The sequence below is a fragment of the Suncus etruscus genome, chromosome 20 (assembly GCF_024139225.1).
Source record: "Suncus etruscus isolate mSunEtr1 chromosome 20, mSunEtr1.pri.cur, whole genome shotgun sequence".
NCBI lineage: Eukaryota > Metazoa > Chordata > Mammalia > Eulipotyphla > Soricidae > Suncus > Suncus etruscus.
This window is the reverse complement of record NC_064867.1, coordinates 27,896,033-27,915,784: the sequence shown is the minus strand read 5'-3', so window position 1 is coordinate 27,915,784 and position 19,752 is coordinate 27,896,033. Positions and strand designations below refer to the sequence as shown.

At 49.4% G+C, this 19,752-nt stretch overlaps 1 protein-coding gene across 1 annotated transcript; it reads right to left on the bottom strand.

Moving 5' to 3' along the window:
* Positions 1-235: 235 nt before the first annotated feature.
* On the bottom strand, positions 236-17,453 carry CHST13 (carbohydrate sulfotransferase 13). The gene is made up of 9 exons (XM_049766093.1): positions 17,438-17,453; positions 14,451-14,530; positions 13,992-14,112; positions 12,641-12,709; positions 9,070-9,103; positions 8,284-8,342; positions 7,793-7,990; positions 6,977-7,059; positions 236-1,133 (listed from the first exon to the last, which is right to left on the bottom strand). The coding sequence occupies exons 1-9, from the start codon at positions 17,451-17,453 to the stop codon at positions 285-287; spliced, it is 1,509 nt and encodes a 502-aa protein (XP_049622050.1). The 3' UTR covers positions 236-284.
* Between the last annotated feature and the right edge of the window lie 2,299 nt (positions 17,454-19,752).

The window sequence follows — 19,752 nt, the reverse complement described above, 5'->3', positions numbered from 1 at the left end:
GATTTTATGTGTGATCCTGACTTAGACTCCATTCACAGGGGTTTGGAGATACGATATGTGGGGGTGATTTGACAACCTATTGCACATCCTTGGTCCTCACCCCAGGACTGGGGTGCATCTCTGTTTTTGTTGGTTTGTTTTTGGGTCACATCGGCAGTGCTCAGGGGTTCCTCCTGGCTCTAGGCTCAAAAGTCACTCTTGGCAGGCTCAGGGGACCATATGGGATGCCGGATTGGAACCACCGTGCATCTCTGGAGTAAGACCACTATGGAAGCCTACATTTCCTAGCTCAGCCTCAGGTAGGAAGGCACTGAGTAGTTGAAGAGCAGGAAGTCCATCTTGTAGAGCTCGTAAAGGCGCCTCTGGTAAAAGGGGCTGATGTCCTGGAACAGACGCATGGCTCGATCCTGCCCAGAGGGGCCTTGGGGCTGCGATGGCGGCGGATTCGGGAAGCGCAGGGCTGAGGAGACTCCTGTGAGGCCCAGCACGAAGGCAGCATCTTCCTGCAATGTCTCAAATTTGCCTATCACGTGATACCTCAGGCGGCAAGGGTGGCAGAGCGCATGCGCGCGCTCCCAGTGCTCGTTGAACGGCTCCTCACGGCGCGTGCGCGGGTCGAGCAGGTAGGTTAGGAACTCTGAGAAGCGCACGTCGTGGCCTCGAGCCAGCGCCTCGGGCTGCGCGAGAGGGCGCATGCGCCGGATGATGCGCGTGCCGTAGCGCTGCCGGAAGTCGTTGCTGAAGGGTCGCGAGAACTTGTTGCGGAAGGCGGAAGCCAGGCGCTCGAAGGGTTCCCGGACGAACAGGAAGGCCAGGTAAGTGCGCAGGCGCAGATTGATCTCGCTAGGCCGGAAGTCGGCCAGCGAGGGCAGGCGGCCTCGGGCATGCGCCTCATGCGCGGGAATGGCGCCTGGGTCCTGGAGGCCTTGGTTGAGTGCCAGCAGCACCCGCTTCCAGTTGGTGCAGGCCACCTTGGGCACGTAACAGTAGAGCAGGCCATGCGTGTCATCCACCAGCACGTGGCTCAGGTCCGATGGTTGCAGCAGCTGCTGGCGTCGTGTGTGGCGTTGACAGGCCTGCTGAAGCAGGTTGCGTCGCATCCGGTGCACATCAGCCAGGGCAGAGGGTGGGCCCTGTGGGGAGACAGATGGGGAGACAGGGCAGGGGTGGGGTGAGGGCAGGGCCCCCAGGTCTTGACTGGATGGAATCTGATTCAGGTGAGTGCCAGGTAAGGACTCTGAGTGGAAACACACACACACACACACACACACACACACACACACACACACACACACACACACGCCATTGTTGTATATGAAAATATTTCCATAAGATTATCCTTTGCAGATCTTGGAAACTGGTGGTGGGAATCCTGCACTGGTGAAGGGGGGGTGTTCTTGACATGACTGTAATCATACAACTACAATTATATTTGTAATCACGGTGTTTAAATAAAGATAATTTGTTTAAAAAAAAAAAGAGATTATCCTTTGCCTGTTGTCCCACCTTGACCTTCCAGGTGGGGGCCATGTTGAGAGCCGAATAAATAGTTTGGGAGCGAGGGGTTCAGGGTCTTTTGCCAGAGTTGGCTGGCTGGCTCTAGGTGTGTTTTGGAGCTAGCAGCAGGCTGACAAAGGACTCTCTTGGCCCAATCTTTTACCCCTTAACCCTCCTGTCTGTGTGGATTATTTGCTGCGGATAAATATTACCAAGATCTCCCCCCACAAGGGGAGAATGAGATGGGAATCAATTTCTCATTCTAGACGCTCTTTGTGGATACACAAACAACCAACAAAGGAGTAAACGGGACCCAACAAATGGGGCAACAAATGGCGCCCAGACAAGGTGAACCTGAACCCTCAATAACTGTAAGTGAAGTGCTTTGTGAGAAATTTCCTCTGGAGACCCTTGGATGGCTTCTGTGGTTAGTCATGTTGATTATGTCACCTTTTTTCAAACACATTGGTTCTGCCTTAGTCAAGTGGATTATTTCATCTTGTTGGTTTTTTTTTTTTTTGACAAAATTGACAAAAATTTATTTTACAGAAGACATATTCTTTGAAAGATCGCTCTTATATTACATTTAACTTCTGGTTAATTAACTTCTGGTGATTTGCTCCATCTTGTTTTAAACCAATTGGTTTGGTGATAGGGAAAAATCATTGTTGTTGGATGGTTGTAGTCTATAGTTCAAATGAAAATTTATACTCTAATATTTGCCTCACCTGTATTGTCTCCATCCGTCATAGTTCGTGGAATTTCTGTGTTGGCTAATATTGTTATGGTGAGCATAGACATTGGCTGGTGTTTAGGAAATAGAAAGTATAGAAATAGGCTAAAACCAGTATGGATAATAAGGAAATCTATCCAACGAAAATTCAGACCAAGGTGTAGGCTGACGAATCCAGCCCCACCATCAAAAATATAGGCATTTTTCCCAGAAGAAAAACAACTCGGAATAATAATTTAGAAACTTATGATCTGAAAAACACGAATGACCAACCTCCACAGGTGAAGCCTGATTCTAGTGAATCGCATAACAGTGCTGACTCAGATAATGATCAACCTCCAGTGCTAACTCCATAAGCGAGGCCTGATTCTATTCACAAAATCGAATCGCACAACAGTGCTGATTCAGACGATGAGCCACATGCACAGCCTCAGAGTCCTATTCAGAGTAATTTTGCTAATCCGGTCTCATTCCCTTTACACAGGGTAAATGTTTCTAACTATGTACCCTTTCAGATGGAAGAATTAGATTGGTTTAGAAAAGCATGTAAAGATTATGGTCCAACATCACAATACAGTGTGGAGTTACTAAAACTTTGGAGTCATACTCATCTTGGATTTTGTATGATTTTAAAACAATCGCTGATATATGCCTGTCGTCTAAACAGCAAAGTGAATGGGAAATGTTTTATTCAGAGGGTGTAAAAGCCAAATTATATAGCCTGGATGGTACGAAAAAACAAGTGACAGGGGTTACTCTCTTGTATTAATTATTGATGGTAGAAAATCAATTTGTAAATATTAAGGCACAAGCTGTTTTACCTAAAGAAATCAAAGAAATCTTAAATATAATTAGGGATATTGCATTGTCTTCATGGAAAAAAATTGATTCTAACAGCACGGGTACAGGAAACTTTTTAAAAATTACTCAAGGCCCTTATGAACCATATGTAGCGTTTGTGGGTAAACTTAAAGATGCTCTGAAGTTACAAATCAAAGATGAGGAGGTGACAAACTTCCTAGTAAAATGTTTGGCTTATTATAATGAGAATTCAGCCTGCAGATTAGTATTGGCTACATTACATGAAAAGGCAGATGTGAATGATTTCCTTTATGCCTGTCAGAATGTCTATGGGGAACCCCAACCCCCACCCCACTTAGACTCGGTACAAACCTTCACAGTTACCAAGGGAACAATGCCTTACTCCCCTCAGGGACAGAGCACTCTCAGTAAACCAGAGTTATGCCCAAAATGTGGAAAAGGCTGACATTAGGCGAAAGATTGTAGATCCAGAAACTTCGTTGATAATAATCTGAGGAGAGGTTTCAACACAAACCCGAGGAAGCAAATCAACTGTTACCATAGTGGGAAGCCTGTCCAAAGACATTGCAGACTCCTTTTAAATTCAACTCAGGAGCACACAGACAGGGAAACACCCTGGGAAACAGGCAGGGAAATGCCCACAGGGCCTACCCCTAGGCCCTATTGAAACAGGGGCAAATTTCTCAAATCATAATCCTTCCCAGTCCAGCCCAAGAAAATTCATCACGATTAGGGAATTAATTCACGCTACATCAGGAAGTGCCAGATTGGAATAGTACCTCCTGGGGACATTACAATTTACCCAGGAGCATGCCCTTACATGTTAGAAACTGGCATTGTGGGCCTGGCACCCCCACATACTCACATCCCTAGTGAAATGGTGAGCATTTCAGACAGTCACCCCAACCATAGAATGTCATTCTGTCATAGAGGGGAGAGCTTAGAGTGTTCGAAGACAGATAAGCACCTTGAAACATGGTAGGATGGGGAAGCTATGCAGACGCCATGCTGAGTAGTCTCACTTCCCAGAAACATCCATCAGGGATCCAGGACATGTTAGGAAGAGAGGAGTGGTCGTGCTACAGGAATTGAGGGACAGCGGGTTTGATTCTTAGCAGAAGTTCCCTCAACATAAAGGGTATATCAATAACCACGTGTGTCCTTGACTCAGATTCAATGGGAGAAATCATTGTAGTTATTACTGAGCCAGTTATGTGGACCTTTAAAAAAGGGAAAGCTATTGCCCAGATCATGATAGTGCCTTATGTCAAATGTGAGGACTCAGATAAAAAAGAATTGGAGGTTTTGGAAGCACAAATCTGGGTGCTGCTCACAACCCACTCGTGGCTCTGGTTACTACATTAAAAGACGAAAACCCAATGATCAAACTTCACTTGGAAGGGCGACCCTTTCGAGCATGCTAGACTCAGGTGCTCAGGTTACCATAATCTCTGATAAAGAATGGCCAGAAAATTGGCCTGTCCAGGAAATCCCGTATTCTTTGGAAAGAGTAGGAGGTTTAAGTTCCTGTTTGTTGAGTACAAGGAGTCCAGGAGAACCAGCCACCAAATCTGATCTCAAGGGCAGCCTGATATGGACAAGAGTGATGTCATAATTGGTGACATCATAGTGCCACATTCCAAGTCCAAATGGAACAGAGGCTCAGTGTCGTACTAATAGGCAGTGGAAAGGAACCGTCAAGCAGGGCTTGGAGTGTGAAACCTTGGCCCAGAAAAATGAATGTTAACGCTGACCCATATGGTTACTGAGTTTGGAGTGGACTTTCTTTTTACAGAGACACCGACCCTCCACCCCACTCAGCTAATCTTAAGCAACTGTGAGTATTGGCTTTTGACAATTATTGCTTGCTCAATTGCTGCAAAGATTAGCTTCTGAAGTTACAACTTGCTTGTTTTATTGTAGGAACTCCCCTTAACTAGCTTAACCCAGAGATAGGGGCCAACATCTGAAATGGCAGGAGTTCCCTTAATTAGTCAGGTCCAGAGATGGGGAGGGAGGATGAAAATAATCTGTTGAAATTTTACTGAGAACTAACTGCATATTGACCTTGTAACTGTAACTACCTATTATTGGGAACCCACTTATCTACTTGTGCATATCTGCTTTGGGATGATGGACCTCATACTTTAAAAGGACTGGAAGGACTGCATTTGGGGCCTCATTTTGCCTTATTTTTTATGAATTGCAGTCGCTGCGTGGTTAATAAAAGATTTTCTGACTTAAGCTTTGCTGAGTTCTGCCATCCTTGCCAACCTAGGACATAACAAGGAGTATTTGCCAGCTATTGGGATAGACTTTTGCTCAGGGATAGAACAGCTAATTCTGGGCTTGTTTGTTTTTTGTTTGGGGGCCACACTTTGCTGTGCTCAGAGCTTATCTTGGCTCTGTGCTCACAGATCACTCCTGGCAGTGCTCAAGGAACTGTAAGTGGTGCTGGGAATTGAGTCAGGTCAACCACCTGCAAGGCAAGCACCTTCCCCACTGTACTCTCTGGCCCATAATTATGTGTTTATGATTTGTTACATCCTTTGGTTCTTTGATAGCTTTAATTCCCCCCACCCCACCCCCACATACACGCATGCATGCTCACACAGAGATACTAATCTCAATGCTTGGCATTTGTTGAGCAAAAACTGTATTCCAGGCACTTTGATATTAGTCACAGAGGTAGGAATTGGGCATAACTGGGAGTGCAGCCTGGCCAGCACCTCCAACTCCTCCTCCTGTCCTCAAGTCCTCTGTTCTAAACAGAGTAACCAAGAAGCCCCCTACAGCCCCTCAGTTGCTCTTCTGGGTGGATTTTGGTTTAAGAGTTCCAGGGTAAAATTTTTTTTCTAAATTTTTAAAATTGCAATAAAAGCAACCAGAGAGGGACTAGAATGATAGTACAGTGGACAGTAGTGGTGCTTGCTTGTACATGGCTGACCTTTGTTCAGCACCTCAGCATCCTGAGCATATCCAGGAGTGATTCCTAAGTATAGAGCCAGGAGTATGCCTTAGCAAGCCAGGTATAGCCCCAGAAAGAAACAAACCAAAATAATATGAAATTAAACCAGCTGCTCCAGCGTAAGTGACTATCCAAGATAACTAAAAACATGTTTCACTCCAAACATGTGACACACATTCACAGGACAGATCATCCCACAGGTGAAACCAGCTTCCCTGTCCATCCCCAGTGAAATGGTGAGCATTTCAGACAGCCACCCCAACCATAGAATGACATTCTGTCAGGCCCGGAGAGATAGCACAGTGGTGTTTGCCTTGCAAGCAGCCAATCCAGGACCAAAGGTGTGGTTCAAATCCCGGTGTCCCATATGGTCCCCCGTGCCTGCCAGGAGCTATTTCTGAGCAGACAGCCAGGAGTAATCCCTGAGCACCGCCGGGTGTGGGCCCCCCCCCCCAAAAAAAAAAAAGAATGTTATTCTGTCATAGAGGGGAGAGAAGCTTAGAGTGTTCGAAGACAGATAAGCACCTTGAAACATGGTAGGATGGGGAAGCTATGCAGACGCCATACTGAGTGGTCTCACTTCCCAGAAACATCCATCAGGGATCCAGGACATGTTAGGAAGAGAGGAGTGGTCGTGCTACAGGAATTGAGGGACATCGGGAGTGATTGCTATTGGGCAATAGGCTTTATTTGGAACATGCTAGAATGTTCTGAAATTAGGTGGTTTGGGTGGTCGAGCATAGCTCTGTGAAAGCTCTGGGTTGAGTTTTACTGACTGTGGGGGCTTTCTGGGTGAAGAGGAAGAATTTTAGTATATTTCCTCCCTGTGGGCCTACAGAGCAGTAGAGAAATGTCTGCAATGAGTAGTGTCCTCACACCTGGGGGGAATCCTGACATGGAGTGCCGGTAGAACAGTGTGGGGGTGGGTTGGGGTATGGGGCAGGTCTCCTACCTACCTGGTCCAGGTCGTAGAGCCTCTGCAGGGGGGTCCTTGTCTTCCTGCTCAACCAGCCTGAGCCCAGCAACTTGCTCTCTGATACTGTGGGGGACACAGGTGTCACTGTCGAATGATGGCTGACTATCTTCCTGCTGACAGCACGGAGGGGCACTGCCAGGGCCCCAGCAGCATAGGATGCAGGGTAGCTCAGTCCAGCCTGTAGTGCTATGTGAGTTTGTGCTGAGGAACTAAACTTAACATGCCAGAATTGGGGTGCCCCCCACACAGACAGAGACTGGGAGACAGACAGAACCTGAAACTCAGAGGCTGAGAGAGGGTCAGGTAGCCTGAGGCTGTGGATGGCCCTTCTCCCCAGGATATTCCCTTCCAGCTATGGTTTCTCTGACCATCATGGAAACCAGCACAAACACTTGCACATCTTGCTTCCACCCAATGGGAAGGAAAGAGACTCAAGTAACCAGAGCCAGGACATCAGTGTGGACCTTGTAGAAGGAGGCAGGAGCCCCGGGAGGTCTTTACTAAAATGGCCTGAGTTCCAGTCATCTGTGTCCTCTAGCTGAAGACCTAGAGTAAGCTGCACCGAGGTCAGGAACCCCTGCACCAAGCTAGGCTCACACAGATCAGCCCCCCAAGTCCCAAGCAGTGGATCTATCATCCCAGGTTGCAGCTGGAAATGTAGAGATGCTCAGAGGTCTGGTACTCCTGTGGGGTCCACAATCAAGGCCCAGGGATTTGGCAGTCTCTGTAGTGGGGAATCCTGTGACAGAGAGTTTCTCCCTGAGTCATCTTGACCTGACATCTGGGGGAACCTGACCTTCCAGAAACACCAGCCCATAGGAGGGGGCCCCCATTTCCTGGCCAGCCTGCAGGAAAATGACTCCCAGATCCACAGGCGGAAAGGGGGCCGTGACAGGCCCAGAATAGCTGTGGCCACTGATTACAGGGCTGGTCACCCCGCCCTGCCACCACACAGAAAGGGCCCTTCGTCCAGCATGGAGGAGGGGCAGGAGTCCTGGAACAATAGGAGGGATGAGATCAAAGGGCATGCCCTCTGCCCTGTGGACACTAGCACCCTGAGAGGGAGGTACTCCCCCACCCCAGTACCCACTTCTACCACTTCCAAGTCTGCCAGGTTCTGTCTTCAGCCCAGGACAGCTGCAGGTCCCAGACCCTGCCACAGTGGCACCACCAGGGAGTCTCCAGGTCAAACTGGGTGGGGCCCTGAGCAACCACAGGAAGGCCTAAACCACAGGGGGTTCTGCTTGGAAAAGGGGAACAAGAATAGCAAGAGCCAGTGGAGCATACCAGAGAAGGGGAAGAGGAGGTAGAAGGAGGTGCCCCAGAGAAAAGCAAGAGCATATAGGCTAGAAGGAGACAGGCAGAACCCAATATCAGAGCCCTATAAACAACAGAGCCTTGGGGACTAGAAAGTTTAGAAATCAGTCAGATGAATGTTGGGGGAGCCCTGGACCTGTGGCATGGTGCAGCCCTGGATTTTTGGGTGACTTTTAAGTGCTACAATAAGGACAGGAAGTGACTAGGCACAGTCAGGCCCTGGAGGTTGGGGCCCAGAAGAGAGGGGAGCGCCTGGCCCAGTGCTCCCTGCATATCAACCCCATTCCTCCTCTCAAGTACACACAATTCTTACAACATCTAACAGATGGGAAAACTGAAGCTCAAACCAAGGTAGATAAACCCAGACCAAGCTTCTTGGCAGGGAAAGCTAGACACAGGATTAGCCCTGCCCACAGCAGTGTGCCCTTCCAGCCTGCCTCTGGCTCCTCTCAGCTCCTGCAGGCACCCCTATCACTGGGCATGAGCTGATGGGCTTGGGGTAGACAGTGAGCCTCCTGGGGTCACACAGTGACAGCTTGGATGGGACACCCAATAAGGTCTATCCTTGGCCAAGTCTAGGGACAATGCAAAGGCACCTGGGACAGAAACACTGACAGATCATCCTGGGGACACCCTCCCCCTATTATAGGCTCAAGGGGAGTCTCTGGCAGGAGTAGAAGCCATTTGGGGGATGACTGGAGGCTTTGGTATTGGTAGGGGAAGACTAGTGACCCCCAGTCCAGTGAGCACAGTTACGCCACATGCAGCTGGTTAATAAGTCCCAGCTGGCCTGTGTTGCAAGTCCAGGTCAGCAGGAATAGGGGACCCAGACCACACTTTGTGAGGGGGCCTGCAGTCTGTCCCTGCCCATTCAGTCCTAGAGTCCTAGGTGACCTGAGCCCCCTGCAGTCAGGGATATTCCTTCTGTTGGTCAGACAGAGGGAGGACCATATGGGCAGGACCTAAAGGGCTGCCTCTTGTGTGGTTGGTTGCTGAAGTCTGGAGAACTGTCCCTCTTCATCCCCACATGGGACTATTCCCGGAATGCCACGAAGAACCAGGAAGGAAAGCCTGGTCTAGCGGTCATTCTGTGGTCTCTTGAGTCTAGGCCTCATGGAACCCCACCTACCTATGAGCATTAGGCCCTTCCCATATTCACTGGGCTGCCTACTGCCCACCCCCCAGGAAGATCTCAAATGCCTCTCACTTCTAACAACATGTTATAGGGCCCCACTCCCCCCCCCCCCCACTCAGTGCCAGTCACTTGGGGTCTCCTAACACACTCACTGCACAGGCCTGGCTCTGGGAGCCTTAACTTTGTAGGGGAAGGGAGGGCAGGCTCACCAGATCTCAGCAATGGGATCCTCCCCGAGGCCCTTCCCTAAACCCCCTTTATTCATGGTCTCACTTGAGCAATCTTATGTTGCTTCAAAGCCTCACCCAAATGCCCCTGTTCTGCAAAGCAAACTGTTTCAAATTCTCAGTAACGTGGAATTAGTCATTTTCTGCAGATTGGTGTCTGGGACCAGCTCTGGGGGAGCCATCTTTCTGCTCACCTTTTTGCCATCCCCTCAGAAATCTGGATTGCCTCTGAGCTCTGGACACTGGGCAGCACGTGCCATTGAACAGTCGCATTGTGGCCTTTCTTGGAGTTGGTGGTTGTGTAAGGGTCACCAAGGCCTCTGCTGATAATACTCAGAGGGATGTGAAGTTTTGGGGAATGAGCCCAGAGCTTCCCACTCCACCATTTGTGAGCATTTCTTTGTTTCTTTTTTTTTGGGGGGGGGGGGGAGGAGCACAGCTGGTGGTTTTCAAGGGTTACTCCTGGCTCTGTGCTCAGAAATTGCTCCTGGCAGGCTTGGGGGACCATCTGGGGTCTCAAGGATCAAACCCAGGTTCATCCCAGGTCAACTGTGTGCAAGGCAAAAGCCCTACCACTGTACTATCACTCTGATCCTCGTGAGCATTTTTGAATTGAGTCCCAGTAGTCACTCTCCTCAGCTAACCTCCCTGATTAACCCAGGAACAAATGTGCTTACATTACTGGGCTCTGATGGGCTTGCCTATCTGCAGACCTGGCCAATAATGACATTTCTTCCTTTTTTGCCATAGGCACCATGTTCCCCACTCCAGGCCAATGAAATGCATTCTGGGGGTTCTGGCTAGAGCAATTGGTCAAAAGAACCTTCACTTTTGTTGGGGTTTTGTTCATTTGTTTTGGGGGCCACATTTGGCAGTTGATAGTGGAAATAAATTCATGCAGAGTTCACTCTGGGCTTTCCTCTCAGGGATCACTCCTGGTAATGCTCATGGAACCATATAGAGTTCCAGGAATCAAGTCCAGATTGTCCACCTGTAAGGCAAGAGCCCTGCCTGCTGTTGTAACTCTCCAGTGTCAGGAACTTCCACTTTCATCTGAGACTGAAGCTTCCAGAGAAAAACCACACCTTGTGCTGGAGATAGAGATGCAGCTTCTAGATCCATCTAGGCCTAAAGGCATCTGGGCTTGCCTAAGTGGAGTAATGCAGAGTGGTCTAAGTTGAGAGATCATTATCTGGAAGCTTCAAACTCGATTTTTTACTTGTCTAGTCAGAAGTAGGGAGAAGTAGGGCACCAGATCTATGAAAGGGATGAGAAAGAGCTAGTAGATGGGTGCAGCAGTGGACACAGGACTGTAGGAGCGGCCTACCTGCCCCGGCCACCTCTGTATCCCCACTACAAGGGATCCAGGGACAGCTGTTGAACTGAGTGCTCGAATGCCCAGTTTGCTTTTCACCAATCCCCATAGCCCTGGCACCTTGATTGACCATCATCACTGGGCATCTGTGCATTTATTTTGCCTAGGATCCGAATATTGTGCTCTCATTTAGGACAATTCCCTGCCCAATGAGCACTATGCTGCTGTCTACAGTCTGGGCCTTGCACTGAGGTGCCACTGAGGCCCTTCCACATCCCCCACAGAAGCTCTGGAGAAGCTCAGAGACATGTGACATAGGTGGGCTCCCCTGAGAACAGGTCCTCTCCCCTGCCCCACCCCAAAGTCCCTCAAGCAAGCAGAGACCCAGCCTGGATCTCAAGAAACACTTGTGACCCCAGTGCCAGAACAGATGCCCAGTGCCTGCGAAACTGTGTAAGGCGTGATAAGAATGGGGTTAGCAGCTCTGTGGCCACAGAGGCTCTCCCTGGGGCAGGGGCTGCAGCTAGAATTGAGTTTCTCATTGCGCAAACCAGCCTTCCCTTCCGCTCAAAGCCAGTCTTGGCCCAACCTTATGGTGCATCAGAACCCACAATCATTGCATTGGACCACTGTGTCCTGGCCACCACATGCTGGCAGGGACACAGTGAGATTGAGGTGTGGAGGACTACCACTCCATTTTCAAAGACTTTCTGCCTTCCCAGGACTCTGGGCACTAGATCGTTGTTGATGAATGCATTCTGGGGGACTCAGGGTAACATTTCTACCTTCTCTGCCAGGGAAGGTAAGCAGGACCCCAGGTGTTTCCTCCTTATTCTACAAGTAGGTGCCAGCACCATTCATATCCTGAGAGGCTAGTGCCCTCTCAGGTTCTGGCCCTAAGGGAGCATCACCCCATATCTCTTTCTAGCCTGGACCCAAATGCAGCAAGAAGGAACCCACTGCAGCTGTCTCCAGGATGAGGCCCTACACCCCATTGTCTCCCAAGTCTGTTATGTGCCCCTCAACACTGCACACCCTCACTGGCCTCTCTGCTCTTGGCTGGGGTTTAGGAAGGAGGGGGATAGTGGAGGAGGAGGGGGATGCCTAGGTCCCTGACCTTTTCCTGCCCAGGAGCCCCCAGACCATTCAGTAGGAGTAGAGAAGGATTCTGGAGGGTAGTAAGGGCTGTAAAATGGGTCTCAGAGACCCCCAATCTTGGAGCAGTAGCCTCGGCAAGAAGGGTCTCCTGGGGTTGGAGTGGTCCCCAGTGATGCACAGTAGACAGGACACTTGCCTTGCACTCAGCCAATCTAGGTTCCATCCCTGGCATCCCAATGGTCCCCCGAGACCACTAAGAAATGATAGCTAAGAAATGATAGCTGATTACAGAGCCAGGAATAACTCCTGAGTACCACTGAGTGTGGCCCCAAATAATCTTTGGAGCAGATGTGAGAGCTGGTACTGGGGGACATGACCATGGTCAGGGGCTTTCTGCAGCCCAGGCAGAGTGGGGGGCATAAGGAAGGATATATCTGAAATTGAGGGCAATGTACTCCCCAGAAACACCCATCACAAACAGGCCCCTCCTCCACGCACCCCTGGAACATCTCCCTATGTTGGTCTGGGATGCCAACACCCTAAAACCCTGACACTGGATGAACTGCAGGAGAATCAGGTGACAGACTTTGGGGCACTGCGCATGCTGTGTTGGGGGGCAACCTGAAAGAGCACACAGGTCAGCCACAGAGGGTCTGGCGAGGGACCCCGGGCTCATTCCTGTGGTCTGAGGCTATCCAGACACAGACAAGGTGGTCAGGCCTTAGTGGCCCTGAGGCTGCTCTTGGGGGACCCCATGTCGTCCTGGGTTAGTCTTGGACAGCCAGGGAGGTTGGGGGAGACAGCGTACCCCAGACATAACTTTAGGCACAATGAGCCCATCCCAGCTACTCTAACTTGCTCCCCAGAACCTGAGAATGGATTCTGTGGGTGTCCATAGCTGTAGGTCCCTTTTATCCACCTGCCAGACTCGGTGAGTCCCCTAAAGCTAAGCCCCACTGAGAGCCCAGAATCACATCCTCAATCTGGTATCTACCCACCTCAGCTGTGTCACTCACTCGGGGGACAGGGTCTGTGCATTCCAAGAAGAATGACAGGTATCCAGGTATACCGGAGGAGCCCAGCAGGTGAGGGAGAGTAGACAGACCCTCTGCACAGCCCGCACACATGACCCCTATAAACACACAGCTTCTCAGCTCCCCACAGTCACCCACACACATGCACCTAACACAATCACCATCACACTCTATGTGCAATCCAGTCAAACACACCCCACCCCACACATGCACCCTCACACATCAGAAAATCACACCCCCAATAACACCACATATACTCACCCCATCACACACACCCAGTGACATATCTCACACACATATATACCCCACAATATCCCATATATACACTCACTCCCTCTAGCCACACCCCTATATTCACACAACCCACACATATGCACCCCCACTTTCACCCCCATGTATCTCATTCTCTCTCTCTCTTTCTCTCTCTCTCTCTCTCTCTCTCTCTCTCTCACACACACACACACACACACACACACACACACACACACACACACACACACACACACACGGAGGGCAGACAGAGCAAAAGCCAGCACTGAAGTCCCCACAGCCTGTCCCTGCGTCTCCTGAATTACCAGCCCTGCCCTCCACTTCCCTTTGTCCTTAGTTTCCTTTTCTGTGAAATGGGGAGATGCTCTTAAGTGGAACTTCAGAGTCAAGCCTGTGCCTCAGTTTCCCCACCTGAGGTGAATAGATGCAAAGTAGCCTCCTAGTCTTTGTAGAGGGGGCCCAAGCGTCTCCCTGGGACAGAGGATTTTCAAGTTCAGTTCCTCCACCACCTTTACCGTGCATGACTTGGGGGGTCACCAAGAGGGTCGAGGAGGAGGTAAGTGGGCCTCCCTCTGAGCACAGATCTTATGGACACTCACCTGAGCGCAGGGCGCAGGGCAGGGCGCCCAGGAGTAGGAGGAGCGCGAAGCCCAGACATGCGGCCGCCAGAGCTCGTCGCCTCCAGCCCCGGGGCCCCATGCTGTGGCCGGACAGCCCTGGCTGTCCCCAGGGCTGGGAGAAGTCACTCCGTTAGGACCGCCCCGGGACTGCCCGCCCCCATGGCTCATACCAAGGCGAGCGGGCAGGGGAGGAGTGGGTGCTCCTGAGACCTAGCAGGGGCAGTCATGGCCCTGGCTCCACACCCCCACATGATCCAGGGGAACTGTGTACTGGGTGTCCCCCCCATGGTGGTTGAGCCCATCCTGGTGAAGCCCTGCCCCTTCTGTATTTTTGGGGTGCCATCCTCCCTCTGAGGCCAGGAAGCACTGTCACAGTTAGAGGATCTCCTGAGGGTCTCTGCTTTTTTTTTTTTTGCTGCCTTGAAGCCAAGGACCCACAGGCTGGTAGTAGGGAGCAGCACATGACTCCACCAGGACCCTGAACTCCAATATCAAGCCTTTCCTTTCAACTTTCACAGCTTTTGGAGGCCAAGGATGAGCCCCCAGAGTGCCACACAGGTGTATGGTGGCTGCAGAGTAAAGTCCAGCCTTTGAGGAGCTGCAGAGGTGACTTAAGTGACTTAAACTTCATGCCTGCACCACGCACCTGACACCCTCCCACCCCAACCTACTAACACTGCACTTAGCCACTCGTGGGAGCACCAACAACCCCATTGGCCCAGACCAATACCACCTGTTTACCCATTGCAGGGTATGACCTGCCCCCCTACCCCCGTTTCTGCGCTGTTGGACATGGCCCCTAAAAAGCCAGTCCAACCTTTGCAGACTGAAGCCTACAACCTGCTCTTCTGAGAGCAGACCTGCCTAACAAGGTCATGGTCACAGGACCTTGGGGACAGGGACAAGGAGTGTTTGTCAGCTGGTGTTTTGCCTCTTCATGTGGTGGTGGTGGTGGTGGTGATGGTGGGGGGTGGGGGTGGTAGAGACTGTCATGAAGTCCCAAATTTTTTTTGTTTGGGGGCCACATTGGATGGTGCTCGAGGGTTACTCCTCTGCATTCAGGGATCATTCCTTGTAAACTCAAGGGACCATATGGGATGCGGGGGATCAAACCCAGTTGGCCACAGGCAAGGTAAGTGCCCTACCCAATGTATTATCACTATGGCCCGAATCCCCAACTTTTGAACTGCTTTATGGGGCCAGAAGAATAGCACAGTGGTAGGGCATTTGCCTTGCATGAGATCAACCCAGGACGGTCTCCAACACCCCATATGGTCCCCCAACCCTGTCAGGAGCAATTTTTGAGCACAGAGGCAGGAGTAACCCCTGAATGCCACTGGATGTGACCCAGAAACAAAACAAAACAAAACACACACACACATACACACACACACACACACAAAGACAAGTAAAAAGAAAGATTATTCAAAAACTTGCTGGCACTGATTACCAGTTATGAGACTAGAAAGGGTCCTAATCTCTCTGAACCCCATTACCCTGGACAATGGATTGACATGGATATACCTGATAGTGTGGTAAGAATGAAGTGAGATCAGCTGAGAAGTTCGGAATAAGGGGTGCAACCCAAATTTGGAACACTCTTGTTGGGAAATAATTGAGTGTGAAGTTACCACTCAGATCTTGTGGGTCCCTCAGGTCCCTATTATAGTGGTGATAGAAAAACAGCTTTCCTAGTACATTAAGGTTGTTTTTTTTTTGTTTGTTTGTTTTGGTTTGTTTTTTGAGTCACACCCGGCAGCACTCAGGGGTTACTCCTGGCTCTATGCTCAGAAATCACTCCTGGCAGGCTCAGGGGACCATATGGGATGCCTGGATTCGAACCACCGACCTTCTGCATGCAAGGCAAACCCCTTACCTCCATGCTATCTCTCCGGCCCAGTACATTAAATTTTGAAAAGTCACTTTAATAAAGCATGCAAAGTAGTCCTAAGCTTTGGTGTGTGGGGCCCTGGTATACTTTGCTTTGTGTGGGGAGGCACTGTTTCTGTAAAAACAAGATACAATAGGGGCCAGAGTAAGAGTAAAGCAAGTAGGACACTTGCCTTGCACACAGCCAAACCTGGTTTGATCTCTGGCATCCCATATAATCTCCCCCACCCCCAGCATCACCAGGAGTGAATTCCGAGTACAGATTCAGAAATAAGCTCTGGTTTGGGGTGTGGCCCCCAAATTAAAAAAAAAATAAATAAACAACAATACCAAGATGCAATACAGTAAAAGCTTGATGTGGTCCCAAGCAGTGATGATGCGCTTAAAATGGGGAACTCATATTAAACCAGAGAAAATCCAAATCTTCTGGGGCCGGAGAGATAGCATGGAGTTAAGGTATTTGCCTTGCATGTAGCAGGTCAGTGGTTCAAATCCCGGCATCCCATATGGTCCCCCGAGCCTGCCAGGAGCGATTTCTGAGCATAGAGCCAGGAGTAACCCCTGAGCACTGCGGGTGTGACCCAAAATCAAAAAAAAAAAAAAAAAAAAAAAAAAAAAAGAAAATCCAAATCTTCTGACTTTCCAGCCGAGTGAACAAAGTTAGCCTTGGGAGCTTCCAACTCACCCCCAGCTCCACTATTCTGAGCCCTCTATCAGGAATTCTGGGGCTACCCACACCCCCAGTTGGCCACAAGCTACAGTGTCTTCCCCAGACCTGCCCTCTAGATACCCTCCCACCTCTCAACACCCTGAAGCAGGAGTTGCAGCTTCCTGGGGTGCCATCTGGTGGTCAACATTGAGAAAAACAACTTGACCCAGTCTCCACCTTCATGAATTGTGCTTGGAGTCCCAAATTCCAACAGGTCCAAGTTAAGTTTGAGTCTTGGGACTAGGAGGGTGAATAGTCCTGGCTAGGCCTGAACTCAGCTCAAGCCTGAAGAATTATTATTGAAGACACACCACCAGTATCCTTCTGCTCTTATTCATTCACTCAATATACCACGACAGATACGTTCTCTGCCCTCTCAGTGTTGGCCCCACAGATTGGGGAGATCTGGAAAATAAGGCTCAATGTCTGTCATATCATGGCAGAGAAATAAAGCAAGACAGAGATATGGAAAGCATGTGTTTGCATAGCAAGGGGTTGCTAATGGAGGCACTGGTATAAAGCAGACCTGGAGGAGCTCCTTCATAGGGGCCAGTCAATGCAGAACTGTCCTTTGCAGTAGGCAGAAGGCAGCAGAACTGTCCTTTGCAGGATTTCTTCAAAGCTTCCAGAACTGAGACTAAATAAGGAACAGGCCTACAACTGAGTAGCAGGGCAGTCACCAAACAAATCCCCAAGGCACAGCTGGGCTCTGGACCCACAGAGTCTCAGGCCACCTTCTATTGGGTCCCTGGCCAGGGGGATTTAAGTAAAAGAGCAGCGGCCCTGTGTGTATGTTTTCCATGCAGGATCCTTGCCTGGGACTTACCTGAATCAGCATCCATCATGACGTGTGTGTGTGTGTGTGTGTGTGTGTGTGTGTGTGTGTGTGTGTGTGTGTGTGTGTGTGAGAGAGAGAGAGAGAGAGAGAGAGAGAGAGAGAGAACCACTGTAAGATATTGTCTGGTGTGCTGTGGGAAAAATTCCAATTTCAGCCGTAACATGCGGCTTTGGCTCACAAATAGACCAATCATTAGTTTATTTCATAATAAAGTAATTATAAAATAATTTCTTTATGTTTATTTGATTCCTATTCAAGAAAATTACTTTATATATAGTCAATATAGGCAAAGTGTTAATTTTTTTTTTTTTTTTTTGGTTTTTGGGTCACACCAGGCAGTGCTCAGGGGTTATTCCTGGCTCCAGGCTCAGAAATTGCTCCTGGCAGGCACGGGGGACCATATGGGACGCCGGGATTTGAACCGATGACCTCCTGCATGAAAGGCAAACGCTTTACCTCCATGCTATCTCTCCGGCCCCTAATTTTTTTTTTAACATTTTCTAATGGTGGTGTGCCTCGTGAATTTTTTTCATGAAAAAAGTGTGCCTTTGGGGTTAGAGAGATAGTATGGAGGTAAGGCTTTTGCCTTGCATGCAGAAGGACGATGGTTCGAATCCTGGCATTCCATATGGTCCCCCAAGCCTGCTGGGGGGTGATTTCTGAGCGTAGAGCCAGGAGTAGCCCCTGAGTGCTGCTGGGTGTGACACACACACCCCAAATAAAGTGTGCCTGTGCACAAAAGGGTTGAGAAACACTGGACTAGAGGATGGGGAAAGCCCTGTCAGAGGTAATGAGGTTCTTGACTACATTGAAGGAAAACAATTCAAGAACAAGTAAGGGAAATGTGAACTAGTGGTGTTGAGGGGGAGTTCCTGGGTTACTTTTGTAAAGGGGGGACAGAGGCGGCAACCTTGAGAAGGAAATCTACTGTTAGTGGAGCCTATGGCTCCAAAATAAGGGCCTAGTGAGACGCAGGTCTGGAAGCAAACATCAACGCAAGAAATAATCTACAAAGTGAAGAGTACAAGAACGGGTTCAGGAAATTCAGTGCTCAAGCAAGAAATTCAACCATCCAAGCTTTCTGCTCCTATGATGGAACGCAACTCAGTGGAAGAAGACAGAAGAATGCGCCCCTGCCTTTCTCAGACCCCTGCGTTTGACAAGAATCAGGTCCCACCCTAGGATGGGAGAAGGAATAATCCAATATATCATCACCAGATCATACCCTAGGGTGGAGTACAAATATTGATTAGGGTAGGATCAATAACCCAACAATTTACCACTTTCTATCGACCCCTGTCACCCTGGGAATATGGCTGAAGAGATCTAACACTGTGGGCCTTACTCTTGCAGAAAAGGAATTTTAGTCTTAGACCTGCCGAGGCCTTTTGGATCCTTGACTTTTCCTTGTAGAAAAGGATTTCAGGGGTTGATGAGTAGTGAAGAAAAAACAAGTTTTGTTTGGATGTTCTGAGGAAGGTGAATTGGTGGGGGGTAGGTAAAAACATGCTCAGGCTTCTCCAGAGTGGAGAGAGCCCTGGTACACAGCTCAGTGTGAAAGTATAAAAGTCCACATCTCATGAGGGCAGATATGGATGACATGCATGAAAAGCATATGCACAGATTCCGGCAGAACATGTGCGACCTGCCTTTGTTTTAAGTTGACTTTTTATAGGGTTTCTCCCTTTCCTCTCTCTCTATGGGACTTTCTACCTAACTAAGAGTCTGCTAGGCTGGTTGCCAATGGGAAATTAGGAGCAATTGATGGTGGTCTTTGAAATCCTTTTTTCTGGCTTTTGTTCCTGAGGAGCTTCTCTTGGGGGTGGTTGGGAGAAGTCTTTGCCTTCTCTGGGTCTGTTCTGTTGTAACCCTTAATTGTTTTGGCACCAGTTAAAGGTCTTATCAGACATCAGGCCTTAGTTCTTGTGTCCACAAGGTGGATCCTGGCAGCTTTAGGGCTAATGACAGAGTAACCTCTTCATATTCTATCTCATGATTTTATTATGTTCAAGAACTCATTGCTATGGGAAAGCCTTTGCCCTATCTGCCTTCCTGCCTGTTTCACTAATAAGCAGTTTAGCAAAGCAAAGTATAAACTCACGAATCAGAGTGAGGGAGTAACCTAAACAGAATAGCATCGTTTCATTTTTGTTTTTTAGTTTTAATGCTGTACTCAGCTCTGCTCAAGGGTTTCTCCTGGCTCTGTGATCAGATCCTCTACTCCTGGTCCTGGTGGGCTGGGGGGACCATAGGTGCTGCTGGGGATCGAACTGGGGTCAACTGCGTGCAAAACAAGCGTCTTA